Raw genomic sequence first — 17,533 nt, forward strand, 5'->3', positions numbered from 1 at the left:
CGCCCAGGCTGGAGTGCAGTGGCGCGATCTCGGCTCACTGCAAGCTCCGCCTCCCGGGTTCACGCCATTCTCCTGCCTCAGCCTCCCGAGTAGCTGGGACTACAGGCGCCCACAACCGCGCCCGGCTAATTTTTTGTATTTTTAGTAGAGACGGGGTTTCACCGTGGTCTCGATCTCCTGACCTTGTGATCCGCCCGCCGCGGCCTCCCAAAGTGCTGGGATTACAGGCGTGAGCCACCGCGCCCGGCCAATCCAAGCCCTTTGGAAGGCCCTGGTGGGAGGATCACTTGAGCCCAGGAGTTCAAGGCTGCAGTGAGCTGTAATCAAACCATTACACTCCAGAATGGGTGATAGAGATAGACCCTGTCTCTAAAAAAAGAAGAAAAACAACAACAACAACAGAAACAGACCTTGACACCATGACATTAAGTGCCCTAAAAGAAGTGACTTTTGTGTGTTGCTGGGGTACCTAGGTGGAGACCTTGCTTGACATCGCATAATTAAGAGCATAACAGTTCTACGCTTCATTGTGTGGCCTTGGACAAAGTATATGTTCTCCTCTGCAAAATGGGAATGATAGTTACAAAAAGAATACAGTTAAATGACTGCAAACCCCTTCTGTATGAAGCAAAGGAATTATGATTGTGGATCACATAAAAAGCACTCATTTGGCCAGGCGTGGTGGCTCGTGACTGTATTCCTAGCACTTTGGGAGGGGGAGGTAGGTGGATGTTTTGAGCTCAGGAGTTCAAGACCAGCCTCGGCAACATGGCAAAGCCCTATCTCTATTAAAAAAAAAACAAACAAAAAAACAAAAATTAGCCAGGCGTGGTAGCACACACCTGTGGTTCCAGTTACCCAGAAGGTCGAGGTTGCAGCAAGCTAAGATTGTACCACTGCACTCCAACCTGGGTGACAGAGCAAGACCCTGTCTCAAAAAACAAAACACAACAAAAAACACAGATTCAAGTGCCTGTGCGTCCTGGGAGAAATATGCCTCTCCTTTCCCAGCCTCATTTAAAAATGTGGTTTACAGACAACAATATTTATTATGCTCTTTCATTTATGCCATCACATTAACCTCCCCCCCTCCCCCCACCGCCAACAAACTCTGAGGTGAGTATTATTACCATTTTACAGATTAGGAAACTAAGGTGACAAGCAGCTCTGGGCAGCTCTGTTGCCTAGGCTGGAGTACAGTGGAGTGATCATGGCTCACTGCAACCTCAACCTCCTGGGCTCAAGCGATCCTCCCATGTTGGCCTCCCAAGTAGCTGGGACTGCAGACAAGTACCACCATGCCTGGCTAATTTTTGTGTGTGGTTTTTTTTTTTTTTTTTTCCCAGAGATGAGGTTTTGCCATGTTGCCCAGGCTGGTCTGGAACTCCTGGGTTCAAACGATCTGCCAAAGTCACTTTGGCCTCCCAAAGTGCTGGGATTACAATCCCAGGCATGAGCCACTGCACCTGGCTACAATTTTAAAATTTTCTTATAGAGATTGTGTCGTCCTATGCTGCCCAGGCTGGGCTCAAACTCATGGGCTCAAGAGATCCTCCTGCCTCAACCTCCTGAAATGCTGGTATTACAGGTGTGAGCCACCATCCCTCCCCCTGCCCACCCCGCCCTGGGTTTAGCCAGAGAAAAGAACTTGGGATGAGGGGAGAAGAAATAGGGAAAGAGAAATGGAAAATGGGGGAGAAAAGGAGATGAGTAAAGAGAGATAAGAAAAGGACTGGCTAAATTTGAAAAAAATCACAGCGGGTCAGTGCTGGAAACAAGAACATTTGGCTTAGATTCTGTTTAAATTACGAAGAAATGGAGACCCAAGGAAGGAAATGTCTCTTGGAGAATTACCTAGGAACTTAGTAACTGAAAAGGATCTGGACCTGCACTGTTGAATATGGTAGCCTCCAGCCATACGTGGCTATGGAGCACTTGAAGTGTGGCTAGTCTGAATTGAGATTTGCTGTTAAGTGTAAAATACACATCAGATTTCAAATATTCTGCATAAAAAATGTAAAATATCTCATCAATAATTTTTCATATTGACTACATGTTGAAATGATTTGGATATATTTAATAATACAATAAAATATTAAAATTAATTTTACCTTTTTTAACTCTAAAAAATGTGGTTACTAAAAAATTTTAAACAACATATATGGCTCACATTTGTGGCTTGCATTAGATTTCTACTGGACAGCGCTGGTCTAGAAATCTTCTGACCTTGAGCTAAGTGTCTCTGCTGTTTCCCAGAGTCTCTTCCAGCAAGTCATTTACCACCTACCATGTGCCAACTGATGAGAAAAGATTCAGTTGCAGTCTAAGGATGAGACTAAAACAGGGATAACACGTGCTGATAGGCAATATATCAGTGAGTTCTATCTTATATACTCCTAGAATGGTATATATATAAGATATACATACAAGATGTTCTTGAGTGGTTCTTAACTTTACCAGCCCCAATGTTCCATTTTAATAACATTTTTACAACTCCCCATTTACTATTTTGAAATGAAGTTTATAGATGGTATAGCCTAACTACATACATAATTTCAAAAAAATTATAGTGTCTGAATCAAAGCAGAAAGAAGAAATAGGCCGGGTGCGGTGGCTCAAGCCTGTAATCCCAGCACTTTGGGAGGCCGAGATGGGCGGATCACGAGGTCAGGAGATCGAGACCATCCTGGCTGACACAGTGAAACCCCGTCTCTACTAAAAAATACAAAAAAACTAGCCGGGCGAGGTGGCGGGCGCCTGTAGTCCCAGCTACTCGGGAGGCTGAGGCAGGAGAATGGCGTGAACCCGGGAGGCGGAGCTTGCAGTGAGCCAAGATCACGCCACTGCACTCCAGCCTGGGCGGCAGAGCGAGACTGTCTCAAAAAAAAAAAGGAAGAAATAAAGGAAATCCTTTATAATAAGATAATACTTTTATTTCAGTATGCTAGAAAGCATAATTAGTCAGATGCTTGTATTTATGCATAGGAGCACCTTGATTGTGGCAGTGCAAATGCAGACATGCAGACCTAACGCTATGAATAACACTGCTATCAGTGACACAGTTCTCCAAAATGGTAACTCCGAATAAATTCCTGAACACAACAAAGTATAATCTTCCTTCTGTTAACATGGTGGTTACATTCCTTAAAAATTCAGCACATTTCACACCCCTACAAGATTACTTTGTTTTTGTATATAAGACACAGGCACATCAGATGATTATAACCAGTGTTTTCCTTTTTTTTTTTTTGTTTTAACCTATATGAATGTTCAGTAGGACATGTGAAAGCTGTGCGGGATCAGGACAGTTTTCTTGTGTGATACTATCTTGCAATGTGCAAGACAGGGAGCCTCCTTGGCTCTTCTCCCCCAGTCATTTGACAACAAAATTGCCCCGTACATTTCCAAATTGCTCCTTAGGGAGAGTGCCATTCTGTTTGGGGAACCACTGTGGTGGTCCGAATGCCCTACCTGTCCCCTATTCCCCAGCCTTACTTTGGGCTGTTCTCCCCTCACCAGGCTCTAAGATGCCCTGGACCTTCCCAGTTCTTCTCCAAGCCAATCTCTTCTCTCAGGACATTCCGGTGCTCTTTTCTTTGCCTGGAAAACTGTCCACTTCATGTCTGGATAACTCTTCCTGAACCTCTGGACCTCAGCATTACCAAATTCCCAATCTAATTTAATACTTTCTGTTTAGTTTTTCCACAGGACTCTGTGCTTTTCTGCAATGGTACTTATCACAGATTGGGATTTCTACCTGTTTTATTCTTGCTATGTCAAGTGTGTTTATTACCTGTCTCCCTCAACTTACAGTTCCCTGAGAGCAGGGACCATGCCCATCTCGTCCACCACTTGTTTACCCAGCACTCACGAAGATGCCCGGAACTTAGGTACGTGTCTGGCAAACAACAAACATTTCTTAGGCAACTGAAAGGCTGATGGGATTCCCCAGCCAATTGGGAGAAAAGCGCTCTCGAGGGTGGGGGTATGCTTTTTCCAGGACTGATAGGGTTCAGCCCAAGCTACGGGGCAGCTTTGGTCCACTCTGGATTTGCCTGGATTCGCCTATGTGGGGGCGCACGCGTCTTACTGAGGGGCTGCCGGCTGGGGCCAGGTAGCCCGCATCCTGGCCGAGGCTGCTATGCGCTGTGCGGTTAAGCCGTGGGAGCGACCATAGAGAGCGCGCGGGCGGAGCGAGCGGCCGGATGCGGTCACCATAGAGACGGGTGACTGACAGGCAGCGGAAGAGGAAGCTGCGGACAGGGGCTGTGAGGTGGCAGCGGCTGCAGCGGCGGAGCCGGCGCCTCAGCGGGAACTGGGGTCTGTTCCCCCTTCCCCGTCCCTGCTCCCTGCCAGGCGCGTGTGGGACGCCGCTCTTGGTCCCCACGTCTCCGCCCCGCCCCTTCCCTGGACGCCGGGAGCCCCTGGCCGTCCTTCATCCGGCGTCCGCCGGCCCCGGGCCCTGAAACCCGGGCCCCCTCCCCGAGGGCCTTGGGCATCCCTCCTGGTCCGGCGCTGGCTGCCTCGGTGCTGTCTCTGGCGCGGCCTCCGCTCCCGCCGACGGGCCCGAGAACGAGGTCTGTGCCCCAGTCTCCCAGCCGCGACCTCCGACCCCTACTCGCAGAACGACCTGAGCTGGACTCCCGAGCCCCCTTCCTAGCAGCCCGGTGACGTGGCCAGTTTCTGTTTTGAGACGAACGGCGAAGACTCGCGTTGGGCTTTCGTTCTAGGGCTAGATTTGGTCTCTGATCGCCGAGAGGTAGAGCAGGGGCTCTGGGACCCCGGCAGGGGTCCTGTCGGAAGCCGGCCGCGCTTCTCTTTGCGTTCCCAGGACCCTGGCGTTGTCTCTAGTTGCTGCTTGTCCTCTGTTTGCTTTTGGTTTGTTTCGTTTGCCCCCTGGGGCCTTGGTAAAACCAGGCACCGAATCGCTTGCACACAGTAGGAGTTCCAGTCCGTGCCTGCTGTCTCCTCAGCAGCTGGGGTTCCGAGGAGAACGCCCTGCAAGATGGCTCCATCGGCCATGGCGCTCCTGAGAGGCTGTCAGTGCTGAGTCACCGATCTACCTCATTCGGGTGGGCAGAACTTGTGTGTGCCATGCGAGTGGCTCCTGACCGCTTTCCTGTAGCCATTGCGTCTCCTCACACGCAGGGAGCAGAGTAGAAAGAGGCTCTGACCCCTTCCCTTGTGCCCGCCGGGCCTGCCGCAGTAGCCCGCCTGAGAACCGGTGCCAGAGGCATGCTCCGGCTCCTCTGTTTGAGGGCTGTTGTTTTGATGGATCGTGTGCTTTTCCCTAACCACTTATCACTTGCTGTCATCTGTTGACTTAGGCCCAGTCTGCAGATGTGTGTAGTGCTCCTTTTTGGGTTAGCTTTGGCAGTATTGAGTTTTACTTCCTCCTCTTTCTAGTGGAAGACAGACCATAATCCCAGTGTGAGTGACTTTGATTGTTACATTTATTACCGTTTTGGCTGGGGGTTAGATCTGACACCTTCACCTTTGAAGAGCAGGCAGAAGGAGTTGTGAAGACAGGACAATCTTCTTGGGGATGCTGGGCCTGGAAGCCCTCAGGCCTTGCTCTGTCATTGGCCTCACTGACCCCAGGTTCCCTGGTTAAAACTGCAAGCCTACTACTGGCCTGGTACCCATCAATCCATTGATTCTTGGGGCTGTGCCCCTGGGCACCCACCTGGCAGGGCCTACCACCATGCGGCTGAGCTCCCTGTTGGCCCTGCTGCGGCCAGCGCTTCCCCTCATCCTAGGGCTGTCTCTGGGGTGCAGCCTGAGCCTCCTGCGGGTTTCCTGGATCCAAGGGGAGGGAGAAGATCCCTGTGTCGAGGCTGTGGGGGAGCGAGGAGGGCCACAGAATCCAGATTCGAGAGCTTGGCTAGACCAAAGTGATGAAGACTTCAAACCCCGGATTGTCCCCTACTACAGGGACCCCAACAAGCCCTACAAGAAGGTGCTCAGGTGAGAGCAACATGTATGCATAGTCCCCAGACACTGTCCCTGTTTTGGGCTGGTGTAAATCCTTGCCGCTGCCTTTCCGCTGGCAATCGGCGTCAGGCAACTTGGAGCAATTCTGGCTTATTTTCCATCATGGTTTCTTCCTGTATTTTCCCTCCTTCTCAGGTCTCAGAAAGTCTCACATTCATTGGTGTTAAATTAGGGTTCAATGTTTTTTGTTTGTTTGTGTTTTTTTGTTTTGTTTTGAGATGGAATCTTGCTCTTGTCGCCCAGGCTGGAGTGCAGTGGTGCAATATTGGCTCACTGCAACCTCTGTCTCCCGGGTTCAAGTGATTCCCCTGCCTCAGCCTCCCGAGTAGCCGGTATTACAGGCGCATACCACCGTGCCCAGATAATTTTGTATTTTTAGTGGAGACGGAGTTTCTTCATGTTGGTCAGGCTGGTCTTGAACTCCTGACCTCAGGTGATCCGCCCACCTTGGCCTCCCAAAGTGCTGGGATTACAGGCGTGAGCTACTGCGCCCGGCCAGGGTTCGATGTTCTTGAACAGAGTAGGAATTGCATCTAACCTATCTAGTCTATCCATAGTAGACACCCTCCCTTCCCAAATCAATTCCAATGTCAGCTACTTAGTGGATACTCAGTTGAGTACCTAATTAATATTGACAAGGAAGGAGGTTTCTCCCTTCTCAGCCTCAGCTCACTCACTTCTAGAGGGGGATGTATATACTGAATAAGCTGGGTTCCTAAAGATTAGGGAGTTGACCCCTGGCACACCGGTCTCTCCACAGGACTCGGTACATCCAGACAGAGCTGGGCTCCCGTGAGCGGTTGCTGGTGGCTGTTCTGACCTCCCGAGCTACACTGTCCACTTTGGCCGTGGCTGTGAACCGTACAGTGGCCCATCACTTCCCTCGGTTACTCTACTTCACTGGGCAGCGGGGGGCCCGGGCTCCAGCAGGGATGCAGGTGGTGTCTCATGGGGATGAGCGGCCCGCCTGGCTCATGTCAGAGACCCTGCGCCACCTTCACACACACTTTGGGGCTGACTACGACTGGTTCTTCATCATGCAGGATGACACATATGTGCAGGCCCCCCGCCTGGCAGCCCTTGCTGGCCACCTTAGCATCAACCAAGACCTGTACTTAGGCCGGGCGGAGGAGTTCATTGGCGCAGGCGAGCAGGCCCGGTACTGTCATGGGGGCTTTGGCTACCTGTTGTCACGGAGTCTCCTGCTTCGTCTGCGGCCACATCTGGATGGCTGCCGAGGTGACATTCTCAGTGCCCGTCCTGACGAGTGGCTTGGACGCTGCCTCATTGACTCTCTGGGCGTCGGCTGTGTCTCACAGCACCAGGTGACAGCTCTTTCAAGTCATTCCCGGTCTCTGATAAGCTAGTGGGGGATGAGTGATTAGCTTTCCTCCCAGCAGCACCTTGGAGGCCATTGTTCCTCCTTCCTGGCCACTGACCGCCCCCGTGGGCCCTCTGTTGCTCACCTTTGGCAATCTGAGAACCTGGGGCTATCAAAAGTGGTACCTTGTTAGGAACCCGTAAGCAAGACCAAAGGGTGCTCCTACTCACCAGTCCTTCTCCCCTGCCCCCCTGCCCTCCACACCTCTCCCGATATCAGCACTTCAGTTATGGCAATGTGGGCATGTCTTAGAGATGGCTACTCCCCAGAGAAGTGAGGTGATCACTTTTCCAGCCCAGAGAGCTGCCCTGTTTATTGTCCCGGAGAAGAGTGGAAGAACCCAGAGGTGGCTCATCCTCTCAAACCAAAGTATTGGGAAGATTTTCTGGCTTACTTCTTTCATTCCCTTGAGGAACAATGGGAATCTTTGGGGGAAGAGAGTATCCTTATTACTTTTAATATGTTATTTGTGTGACGGCTCCTTGCAGAGCAGGGCTAGCCCATAGACAGGGCACTGAGAGTAGCCGAGAGTGTCCTTAGTTGCCTACTTACTTTCTACTTTCCAAAATGTGGGCAGTGAAAGAGCTGGGGTTAAGCGAGGTGCTGGAAAGGGTGCCTCCTCTGTCCTCTGTTCTAACGCAGCAGTGCTAACAGACGTGAACACTGAGTATGGTTAAGGATGGTTTGGGACTGGCAGCTCTTGTGTGTGTCATTGATTGGTCTGATTGTCCCTCTAGGGGCAGCAGTATCGCTCATTTGAACTGGCCAAAAATAGGGACCCTGAAAAGGAAGGGAGCTCGGCTTTCCTGAGTGCCTTCGCCGTGCACCCTGTCTCCGAAGGTACCCTCATGTACCGGCTCCACAAACGCTTCAGCGCTCTGGAGTTGGAGCGGGCTTACAGTGAAATAGAACAACTGCAGGTGAGCTGAAGAGGAGCAGGTGGGCAGAGGACTGCAGTCAGAGGGTCAGAGAGAGCCTGAGATGTCCAGGCGTACAATGAGCGAGCAGCTGGCAGTGGGGCTGGTCTAGGCCCTGTATAATGGCAGGGCAGGAAGAGGCTGACCATACTTACATTTAAAACAACTACAGGGACAAAGGTCTTTGGGGGTCCAAAGCAATCATAAGGTAGGCTCCCAGGACAACTTGAATGCAGCTAAAGGGGTTTGCAAGTAGACTCTGAGGATCAGGAAGCTCCGCACAGTGTTCAGACAGAATAGTTTTAGCTCTTCCTCAATAGTGCCTGTCCACTGGGGAGGCAAAAACTCTGAAGTTTCTTAACTTCTAGAACTGTCCCAAGAAAGCCCAAGGGTGGAAGGTAGAATTCTCAAGTTGAATGTCGGGGTTGGCAGAGGTGGAGTATAGATGAAAACAAGGGTGTGATTATGAAGAAGATGTGAGTCCTTTGGGTATGGGAGAGAAAGGCTGTTGAGCTTCTATTTCAAGATATTTTTACCTGTGCAAAAAGCACATTTTCCACCTCCTTCTCATGGCATTTGTGTAAGGCAAGTAGGATTCCTGTCTGTTTGCATTTTAGAGGTGAAGAATAATGTACAAGGGATTCAGTGATTAGCGAGGGACCCGTCACTAAGTGTTGATGGAGTTGGGACAGAGCTCAGCTGTTTGAATCTTACAGCCCAGGCAGCTGGAGCTCGCACTAACTTGAGGCGCATTCCCTCCAACCCAGGCTCAGATCCGGAACCTGACCGTGCTGACCCCCGAAGGGGAGGCAGGGCTGAGCTGGCCCGTTGGGCTCCCTGCTCCTTTCATACCGCACTCTCGCTTTGAGGTGCTGGGCTGGGACTACTTCACAGAGCAGCACACCTTCTCCTGTGCAGATGGGGCTCCCAAGTGTCCGCTGCAGGGGGCTAGCAGGGCGGACGTGGGTGATGCGTTGGAGACTGCCTTGGAGCAGCTCAATCGGCGCTATCAGCCCCGCCTGCGCTTCCAGAAGCAGCGACTGCTCAACGGCTACCGGCGCTTCGACCCAGCACGGGGCATGGAGTACACCCTGGACCTGCTATTGGAATGTGTGACACAGCGTGGGCACCGGCGGGCCCTGGCTCGCAGGGTCAGCCTACTGCGGCCACTGAGCCGGGTGGAAATCCTACCTATGCCCTATGTCACTGAGGCCACCCGAGTGCAGCTGGTGCTGCCGCTCCTGGTGGCTGAAGCTGCTGCAGCCCCGGCTTTCCTCGAGGCCTTTGCAGCCAATGTCCTGGAGCCACGAGAACATGCGTTGCTCACTCTGTTGCTGGTCTACGGGCCACGAGAAAGTGGCCGTGGAGCTCCAGACCCATTTCTTGGGGTGAAGGCTGCAGCAGCTGAGTTAGAGCGACGGTACCCTGGGACGAGGCTGGCCTGGCTTGCCGTGCGAGCAGAGGCCCCTTCCCAGGTGCGACTCATGGACGTGGTCTCGAAGAAGCACCCTGTGGATACTCTCTTCTTCCTCACCACTGTGTGGACGAGGCCTGGGCCCGAAGTCCTCAACCGCTGTCGCATGAATGCCATCTCTGGCTGGCAGGCCTTCTTTCCAGTTCATTTCCAGGAGTTCAATCCCGCCCTGTCACCACAGAGATCACCCCCAGGGGCCCCGGGGGCTGGCCCTGACCCCCCTTCCCCTCCTGGTGCTGACCCCTCCCGGGGGGCTCCTATAGGGGGGAGATTTGACCGGCAGGCTTCTGCAGAGGGCTGTTTCTACAATGCTGACTACCTGGCGGCCCGAGCCCGGCTGGCAGGTGAACTGGCAGGCCAGGAAGAGGAGGAAGCCCTGGAGGGGCTGGAGGTGATGGATGTTTTCCTCCGGTTCTCAGGGCTCCACCTCTTTCGGGCCGTAGAGCCAGGGCTGGTGCAGAAGTTCTCCCTGCGGGACTGCAGCCCACGGCTCAGTGAGGAACTCTACCACCGCTGCCGCCTCAGCAACCTGGAGGGGCTGGGGGGCCGTGCCCAGCTGGCCATGGCTCTCTTTGAGCAGGAGCAGGCCAACAGCACTTAGCCTGCCTCGGGGCCCTAACCTCCTTACCTTTCCTTTGTCTGCCTCAGCCCCAGGAAGGGCAAGGCAAGATGGTGGACAGATAGAGAATTGTCACTGTATTTTTAAAATATGAAAATGTTATTAAACGTGTCTTCTGCCAAACTGTTTTTTAGGTCTAGGGAAAATTGAGTGAGGAGAATCCAAGGGAAGGGTATGGGGAGTTTGTCCAAAAGGACCCACTGTCTCCTCACCCTCTTCCCTCCCCCTTCATCCCCCACCCTCCCCAGTTTCCAATGACCACGCGGCTGCTGTCAGATGAATGACTTTTAATCTAGCCCCGCACCCCAAGGTGGCAGAGGAGTGATGCTGGAGCCCAGGGCAAAGCACTGGGGCCCGGGGCACGGCCGGAAGTTCCCTCGTGCTGCTTATTTCTGGGCTCCTAGGTGTTGCGCACAACCAGCGACTGCTCCAGCTCCTGCCTGCGCTGCTGGATCTTTAGAGGAAGTGAGAACAGGAGCAGGTGTCAGTGTTCCTGGTGAGTGATCAGGACAACCCCCCCTACTGACACCGCCTGCCATGGAAGAGCATCTGGGAGCAGGGAGGGCCATTGCATGGTGAGGCGGTATGGTGAAGCTTTACTGTAGGGAGCTGTGAGGGCTGCCCACAAGCTGAACAGGGAGGTTTCTCTTGGAGTTGAGGAGGGGGAAGCCTTAGGGCAAGGGTCCCTCCATACCTTGCAGTAGAAGTAGCGACTGACAGCCTCCTGGGACCAGGGCTGGTGGTAGAACTCAGCCCGGCGCTCCTCTTCGGGGTTGCCGGCTACATCTGTCATCACCTGGGAGGGAGCGTGGGGTGAGCCCTGAGCCCCGAATCCCCTCACCTGCCCCTGGAGTACAACGTTTACTGTCTTTCCCGATGTGCTTGTCTTCCACTCCAGTACTCCCTGAGTCTCCCTCTTCACCTTGAGGTCCCGGCTCTGGGAGCGGAGCAGGTCTTGGACATAGCCTTTGGGGTCTCTGGAGAAGCTTAGCATGAAGTCCCTCTGGATCTTGAGCTGGTTTATGGACTCAATCGTCTCATGGATCTGCAGGTAGAAAGATAGATGCTTTCCACCTGGCTGTGGTGATGTGGGAGAGGAGGGAAAAGGAAGTGGGAGGGAAGGGGAGACCTGTGAAGGACAACCCCTCAGAGCCCCTGATTCCTCTGAAGTCCCAGGGGCGGAGGGGATGGGCAGAACTAAACTTGGAATGAGGTTCAACTCCAAGCAGCATGGAAGGGCCATTTGTGCCCCATTGGCCCACAGTCTGGTCTCTCTTTTTTTTTTTTTTTAATTTTTTAATTTAACCCAGACTGCTCATCTGCAGCCACACCCTGGTCTCAGAAAAGTCTCCTCTATCATCTCTGGGTTAATATCCCACTCCGGCTCTGGGCTTGGGCCCCACCTTACTGTCCAGAGCACTGATCTCCTGCTGGTTGGCCGTGGACAGGAGGAAGCTGCTCATCTGTCCCTTTAATGGCTCCTCTACTTCCACGTCAATGTCATAGCACGCCGTCTTCTTCTGGTCTGAAGGGTCCACGCTGCCAGGGAAGTCCAGCCCTTGGTGTCCACGATGCCCCCATACAGGCCCCAGGGCGCAGGGGCTGGGGCAGATCCAACAGGGAGGGAGAAGAGATGGGAGTGGGAGGAGAGGGAGGGGCAGGGAAGGCAGGAACGAGATCATTCCCTGGTCTGAGAAGCAAGCTGGGGCCACCTCACCTGATGACATGGTTGATGACAATTGGGTCAGGGGGCAATAGCAGGGCTGTGAGGCGCTGGGGAATCTCAGAAAACTTCAGCCGGGGACAATCAAAAATCTGAAGCAGGACAATTAGGGAGAGAGAGATCACTCTTCTTGAAGAGATCATCACGCAGTTGTAGATCCTTTTGTTCTAGAAAGGCTGCAAGAAGCTGAGAGGAAGTCTGATTCCTTAGTGCGCATGGGGATGGGATTGGGGTGGGCTGGTCTGGCAGTGGAGCCACCCATACGGCTGACAAGGTAGGGGGTGGGTCATTGTGGGGCAGGGGTTGAGAGTGCGGGCCCTGAGTCAGCCTGTGTATGTATCACTCCTGCCTCTGCCGCTTACTATGCAGCCTGGAGCAAGTTAACACCTCAGGGCTCATCTCTAGAGTGGGGATGGAAAGAATACCCATCTCCTAGGGCTGCCGTGGGAAGGCAGTGAACTAATACACATAAGGTGCTTGGAGCAGTGCCTGGCACATGGTAAGTGCCCAATAAATATCAACTGCTGTTTTAACTCCTCAGGTTTATCTGCTGTATTTATTTTTAAATGCATTAATAAGAATATTCTCTGTTTTGGTGGAATTTTGCTGAATCCCTTTGCAGCAATTTGATTTTCCTAACTGCCCAGGAGAGTAGATAGGACAGGTATTTTCACTCCACTTCAAAGATAAGGAAACAAGGTTCAGAATCGCTGAGTCACTTACCCAGAGTCCAGACTCAGGACTAGAACCTGGGGATCCTAACTCCAAGTGCCAAGAATATTACATTCCAGAAAGCGGTTGGCTTTGTAGGGTTTCCAGGTCTTCCTAACTTGGGGGGGGCTAACATGGATTGACTGCAGCACAGAGCTAATCCACAGTAGGGCCTGAACTAGAATCCTGGTCGGTCTCTTGGCTCCAAGACCATGACTGTGTATTGCTTCTGCTACTCAGGAATCTAGAAGGGAGGGGTGGTAGTTACCTTGGTAGAGGTACTTCCCCTGCTGGAGAACTCTGCCTGCTCCCCAGATCCCAGGGTTCAGGAGAGAGGTTACCTGCTGGAAATACTTGTCCCCATTGATGTATTCCTTGTCATGGGAGTCCTGCAGCCTGTTGGTCTTCACATACTGCCACAGGGCCTGGACGATGGCTGAGCGGCTCTGTGTGTGCAACCCCAGCAGCCGGGCTAGGCGGGGATCCAGTTTGAACTGGGGAGGCTGAGAAAAGGGGACTGTGAAAGTTAGAACAAAGGGAGAGAAAGGAAGGAGCCCAGGGCCAGGCCATTCAGGACTATGGGGATGTGTTGATTGAGGAAACATGCCCCTGGGGAAGGATAGGGTTGGGAGGGGAAGGAGGTCTCTCGAGATGCACCACTTTGGGACCTAGGCCTGCCCTGAGAGCCTTGTGTGGCGTGTATGGGGCAGCGTGGCAGGTGCAGACCTGGTAGTCCAGCATGAGGAGCAGCGTGCAGCGCACACTCAGATCCCCAGGCCGTTTCACCTGGAAGCCGTCCGTCTCCTGGGTCGTGGGTGTCCGATGCCACTGTCCAGGAGAGAAGAGCTGTGTCTCCCAAAGGCCCATCTGGAGTGGTGGGGCCCAGGACTCTAGGGCGGTCCCTGACCCAAATCTGTGCTCGTTCTTCAGGGATTCTGGCCTGTGGGAAGGTGGCAATTCAAGGGCGGAGGGGCTCTTGGTCTTACCTCAACAAGGTGGTTGTCAGGACCATAAAGATCTTTGTCCAGCTCGATGACCAAACTCTTGAAGAAAGAAGAGAACTTCCGCTTCTGTTTGCTGGGCTGTGGGAGAGGAACAGGAACCATGGGGGCAGAACAGGGACAGGGTGGGAGAAGCAGAAGGAGGCCAAGTTGGCAGCAGACAGGGCAGTGGGCTTAGATGAAATCCTCTGCACCTGGAATGTCTCTAGGCCTGCCCCCACCTCCCCAGCCTGGGCTGACTCCCTAGCCCTTAGTGCAGACACTTTGTTCTGTTCTCAGTGCAGCCCGTGCCCACCCCAGGACACCTGGAGAGACCTGGGCCGGGACGTACATCATCCAGGAGCTTCCCCTCCACCCGTAGCTCCCAGGAGGCAATGCTGCCATCGGAGTCCTCAGCGTCAGGCTTCGCAGGGTTAAAAGTGTTGGAGATATAGAGACGCAGCTTCCGCTTTTGCTGTAGAAATAGAGTGTAGAACCGGGCAAATGCTGTGTGCTTCCACCCTGACTACCTTGCTTCCCCATCCTGGTCACGCGACTCAAGAGTCCCCTTCCTACCCCCGAACTAAGGCACCTTCATGGGCCTCTTCAGAGCCTCCTGGATGTCCACCCGCTTCCGCATGATGGTTTGATCCAGTTTCCTCTCAAATGCCAAGAGGTCCATGTAAGCCTGGGACTCGGGGACCAGCTCCCGAATCTGGAGGAGGAGGAGCAGGGCAGGAGTCAGAGGCTCGAGTCCAGGGTTGTACCATGGAATGTATGCATGTTGTGCAATCCTAGGGTGCAAAAGATGTCGGGGGAGCCATCCTACTTCTGGGCATGGAGCTTTGACAGTGGGAACAGGACCTCTCCCCAGGATGCCATTATCCAGCAGTAGGGGCCTTGCTGTGTAGGGATAACAATTGCTTCTCCCTTTAGGAAGAGCCTTGTGTATCATCACGGGGAGGAGGTAGCAACTGTGGAACCCAGCAAAGCACTAGCCTTTAGTCTCCTCATCCTGTCATTTTCTATGTCATATGCCCACTGGGCTTCCCCTGGGCCCCTGCAAAGTGCCTAGTAGGGGCTCAATCCCTGGGACAGTTGGACAGCAGTGCTTTCTTCTTTGCTGGCACATTGCTCAGCCCCCACACCTGTCCCAACTGTGCTGTCCCCCATATCCAGCTGGACCTGGGTCCCTTTAGGATGCTCAGGATCTCTGGCCACCTTCTATCCCCTTCATTCTGCCTGGCAGCTTTTGATCCCCTAGCTCTTGCCCCCTTCTTGTCCCACAACTCTGTCTTAGTACCACTTGGATCCAGCCCCCTGACAGGCCCCTGTGTTCTGGCCCCAGTGGCTCTGCTGCTTCCCTCCACCTCACCCCCTCCCTCTGGCCTAGGGAGCCTCACTTATTAATGAGTTTTTTTAAACAAAAAGTGAAAGTGACTGTGACACTGAAGCTCTGCTTTTGAGGGGGGAGGGGAGGGCAGAGCAGCAAAGGGTAGGGGGTGGGCTGGGGGCTGCTGTGAAAGACACTCACCCTTTGAGGGAGGATTTTGTCAGCCATCTTCCTCCTCTTGGCACTGTACATTTTTTAAAGAAAAAACCAGGTTACCATGGCGACAGATCTGGGAGTAACGAGGCCACCTGCTAAATTATCCCGACATCTCCGCCCGCCTGGCTGGGGTTCCCACAGCCCGCTTGTCTGCCCGCCCAAGGGCTATGACGGTGGTGTGTGGAACTGGTGCTCTGTCCTCTCTAAGGACACAGGGGTGACCCGTCCATTCTCTGGCCTGGGAGCCCCCTTCTAACCTGCCACATCCTTAGGGACAGAGAAATTTAGACTTAGGAGGGACTGGCGAGTGGGGGTGGTGCTGCCAAAAGATGGGAGCTGCAGAAGTGTTTGAGGAAAGGTGGGGATGAGGGAGGACAAAGGAGAGGGAAGCCAGGTCTGAGGACCTTTTCTGGAAAGCAGGGGGTGCCCTGTCCAAAGGATTCTAAGCTCAGAGGGAGGGAGATAGACGACTTCCTTCCTATCCATGGAGCGGAGGTGATGGTGTGAAGCTGGCGGGACTTGCATCCCTTCCAGGCACCCTGGGCTTGCAAGAGAATGCTGATGAGCAGGGGTACTCATGCCCTGGGACTACCTGGCAACAAGGTGAGGGACATGCTGCAGCCATAGGCGCCCAGAATGTGCATGGGTGTGACTTCAGGCTGAGGCCAAATTGACTAGGCCCAGGGTAGTAGCAGCTGGATGTGAGCTCTTTCTGACCCACTAGCTGCTGCTGACTAACCCAAAAACCCCCAGAAAAACCTTGGCGGGTCAAGAGATGAAAACGCAGCCTAGAGAATAGCTCCATACTGCCCCCGTGTGGTGTTCTCAACCACTACCCCCTCCCTATGCAGAAATCTAAGGCTAACAAGCAGATTTCATTAAAGGTCTGGTTTGTTTTAGACAGATTATCTTTGTGTAACTCTCCATTTATACAAGATAAATCAGGGAATTACCGTTTGCTGTACAAAATGACGATGCACTTTACAAAATAATTCATCATGGGATTCCTATAAGTGGTGAATTTTCCCTGATGTGTAAAAAATACTTAATAATGAGGTAAAATTGATATTACACCTTTTATAGAAATCCATCTGTTGTGCAAAAAAAGCATGTGTATTTGGCTAAATACTGAAATCCAGAGGGGCACTGCTGTTGCCAGGAGCCAGCAGGGGCTTTGAGGGTGCCACCAGCTGCTGGAGGAAAATAAGGCAATGGGCTGGCCCTGGTGGCTTGGGAGCAGACCTGGTCCAGAGTGCCTAAGAATTAAGAGCGGAACTGGGCAGAGACCACCTACCACAGGGCAAATCCCCAAGCTCCACCCCCAGGGCCAGAGAGTCCCATTGAGAAAATCTGGAGTGGCTTTGAAACAGTCCGGGGTCTGGCAGGAAGGCTCAGCGGAGAACTACACTTTGGGCAACACAGTCCTACAGCTCTGCCCTCAGTCCCACTGGAAGCCCCGCCCCCAACCCAAAGACTTAAGCATCACCCAGAACCTGATGGGTGGAGAGAGGGACTGAGCAGGTGACAAGGAGAAGGGTGAGGGGAGCGTGCAGGGAAGCGGTACCGGCTGCCGACGGCCACAGCCTGTCTCTACCGTGGGCACACAAAAGAATCAGGCCGGTGCCCCCTAAGCCCACCTCCCCAGAGGGCATCCGATCCGGGAAGCCTCGCTCCCTGCTAATCATTCTTCCTCACCTCTTCCAATCCCCGCTACTCTCTCACCTGGTCCCTGCGGGTCCCCAGGGCCCGCCCCTGCACGCCCACTCCGCGCCGGGCCTCCCACTCACCTGCGGCTCCGCGCGGGGGCGGTGGGCACCGGCTGGCCCTGGCTCTGTGCCTGGCTCTGCCCGGGCGGGGGCGCTGCTCGCTTACGGGCGGGCTCCATGCCCGCGGGGGCCAGGCCGGGTCGCACGGCGGGGCTGCCCATGTAGGGGGAGCCCGGGGGGCCCATGGGCGCCCCCTGGTGGGGCATCCGGGCTCCAGACGGCATCCCGGGGCGCTGTGGGTGGGCGGGGGTGAAGCAGAAACGGGCGCCCGTGGGTCAGACCAGGGCCCCCAGCTCCAGGCGCGGTGAGCCGGCGTCTCCCCTCCCCCACCAGACCCTCGGCTGGTGACCCTGAGCGCTGAGCGATGGGTGGGAACGATGGGTAGGAGGGGCAGGGGCGCCGGAATACGCGCGGCTCTG

The 17,533-nt window shown here is 53.8% G+C and overlaps 2 protein-coding genes across 10 annotated transcripts in view; one reads left to right on the forward strand and one right to left on the reverse strand.

Moving 5' to 3' along the window:
* The first annotated feature begins 4,245 nt into the window (after positions 1-4,245).
* CHPF2 (chondroitin polymerizing factor 2) lies at positions 4,246-10,508 on the forward strand. 3 transcript variants are annotated; one of them, XM_005551204.4, is made up of 4 exons: positions 4,246-5,967; positions 6,755-7,319; positions 8,113-8,295; positions 9,060-10,508. In XM_005551204.4, exons 1-4 carry the CDS (start codon positions 5,705-5,707, stop codon positions 10,365-10,367), a joined length of 2,319 nt encoding a protein of 772 aa, XP_005551261.1. In that variant the 5' UTR covers positions 4,246-5,704; the 3' UTR covers positions 10,368-10,508. The 3 variants fall into 3 exon arrangements, with proteins under 3 accessions (XP_005551261.1, XP_073892475.1, XP_005551262.1); XM_074036374.1 differs by having other exon boundaries at positions 7,038-7,319; XM_005551205.4 differs by lacking the exon at positions 8,113-8,295.
* Positions 10,509-10,655: 147 nt separating this feature from the next.
* The window catches only part of SMARCD3 (SWI/SNF related BAF chromatin remodeling complex subunit D3), a 38,488-nt gene continuing 31,610 nt past the window's right edge, over positions 10,656-17,533 (reverse strand). For 4 of the 7 annotated variants that reach the window (XM_045388096.1, XM_065542808.1, XM_065542807.1 and 1 more), the window contains 12 exons: positions 17,136-17,347; positions 15,334-15,376; positions 14,392-14,514; positions 14,152-14,274; positions 13,806-13,901; positions 13,546-13,647; positions 13,161-13,322; positions 12,103-12,200; positions 11,789-11,924; positions 11,308-11,430; positions 11,080-11,181; positions 10,656-10,839 (listed from right to left, as the gene is read on the reverse strand). In XM_045388096.1, coding sequence (XP_045244031.1) covers positions 10,786-10,839; positions 11,080-11,181; positions 11,308-11,430; positions 11,789-11,924; positions 12,103-12,200; positions 13,161-13,322; positions 13,546-13,647; positions 13,806-13,901; positions 14,152-14,274; positions 14,392-14,514; positions 15,334-15,376; positions 17,136-17,347 — 1,374 coding nt within the window. In that variant the 3' untranslated portion in view covers positions 10,656-10,785. Of the gene's footprint in view, positions 10,840-11,079; positions 11,182-11,307; positions 11,431-11,788; positions 11,925-12,102; positions 12,201-13,160; positions 13,323-13,545; positions 13,648-13,805; positions 13,902-14,135; positions 14,275-14,391; positions 14,515-15,333; positions 15,377-17,135; positions 17,348-17,533 lie in introns of all 7 variants that reach the window. The other 3 variants (XM_074036375.1, XM_074036377.1, XM_074036376.1) reach the window with 1 other exon arrangement.

This window comes from Macaca fascicularis, chromosome 3 (genome assembly GCF_037993035.2).
Source record: "Macaca fascicularis isolate 582-1 chromosome 3, T2T-MFA8v1.1".
Classification (NCBI taxonomy): Eukaryota; Metazoa; Chordata; class Mammalia; order Primates; family Cercopithecidae; genus Macaca; species Macaca fascicularis.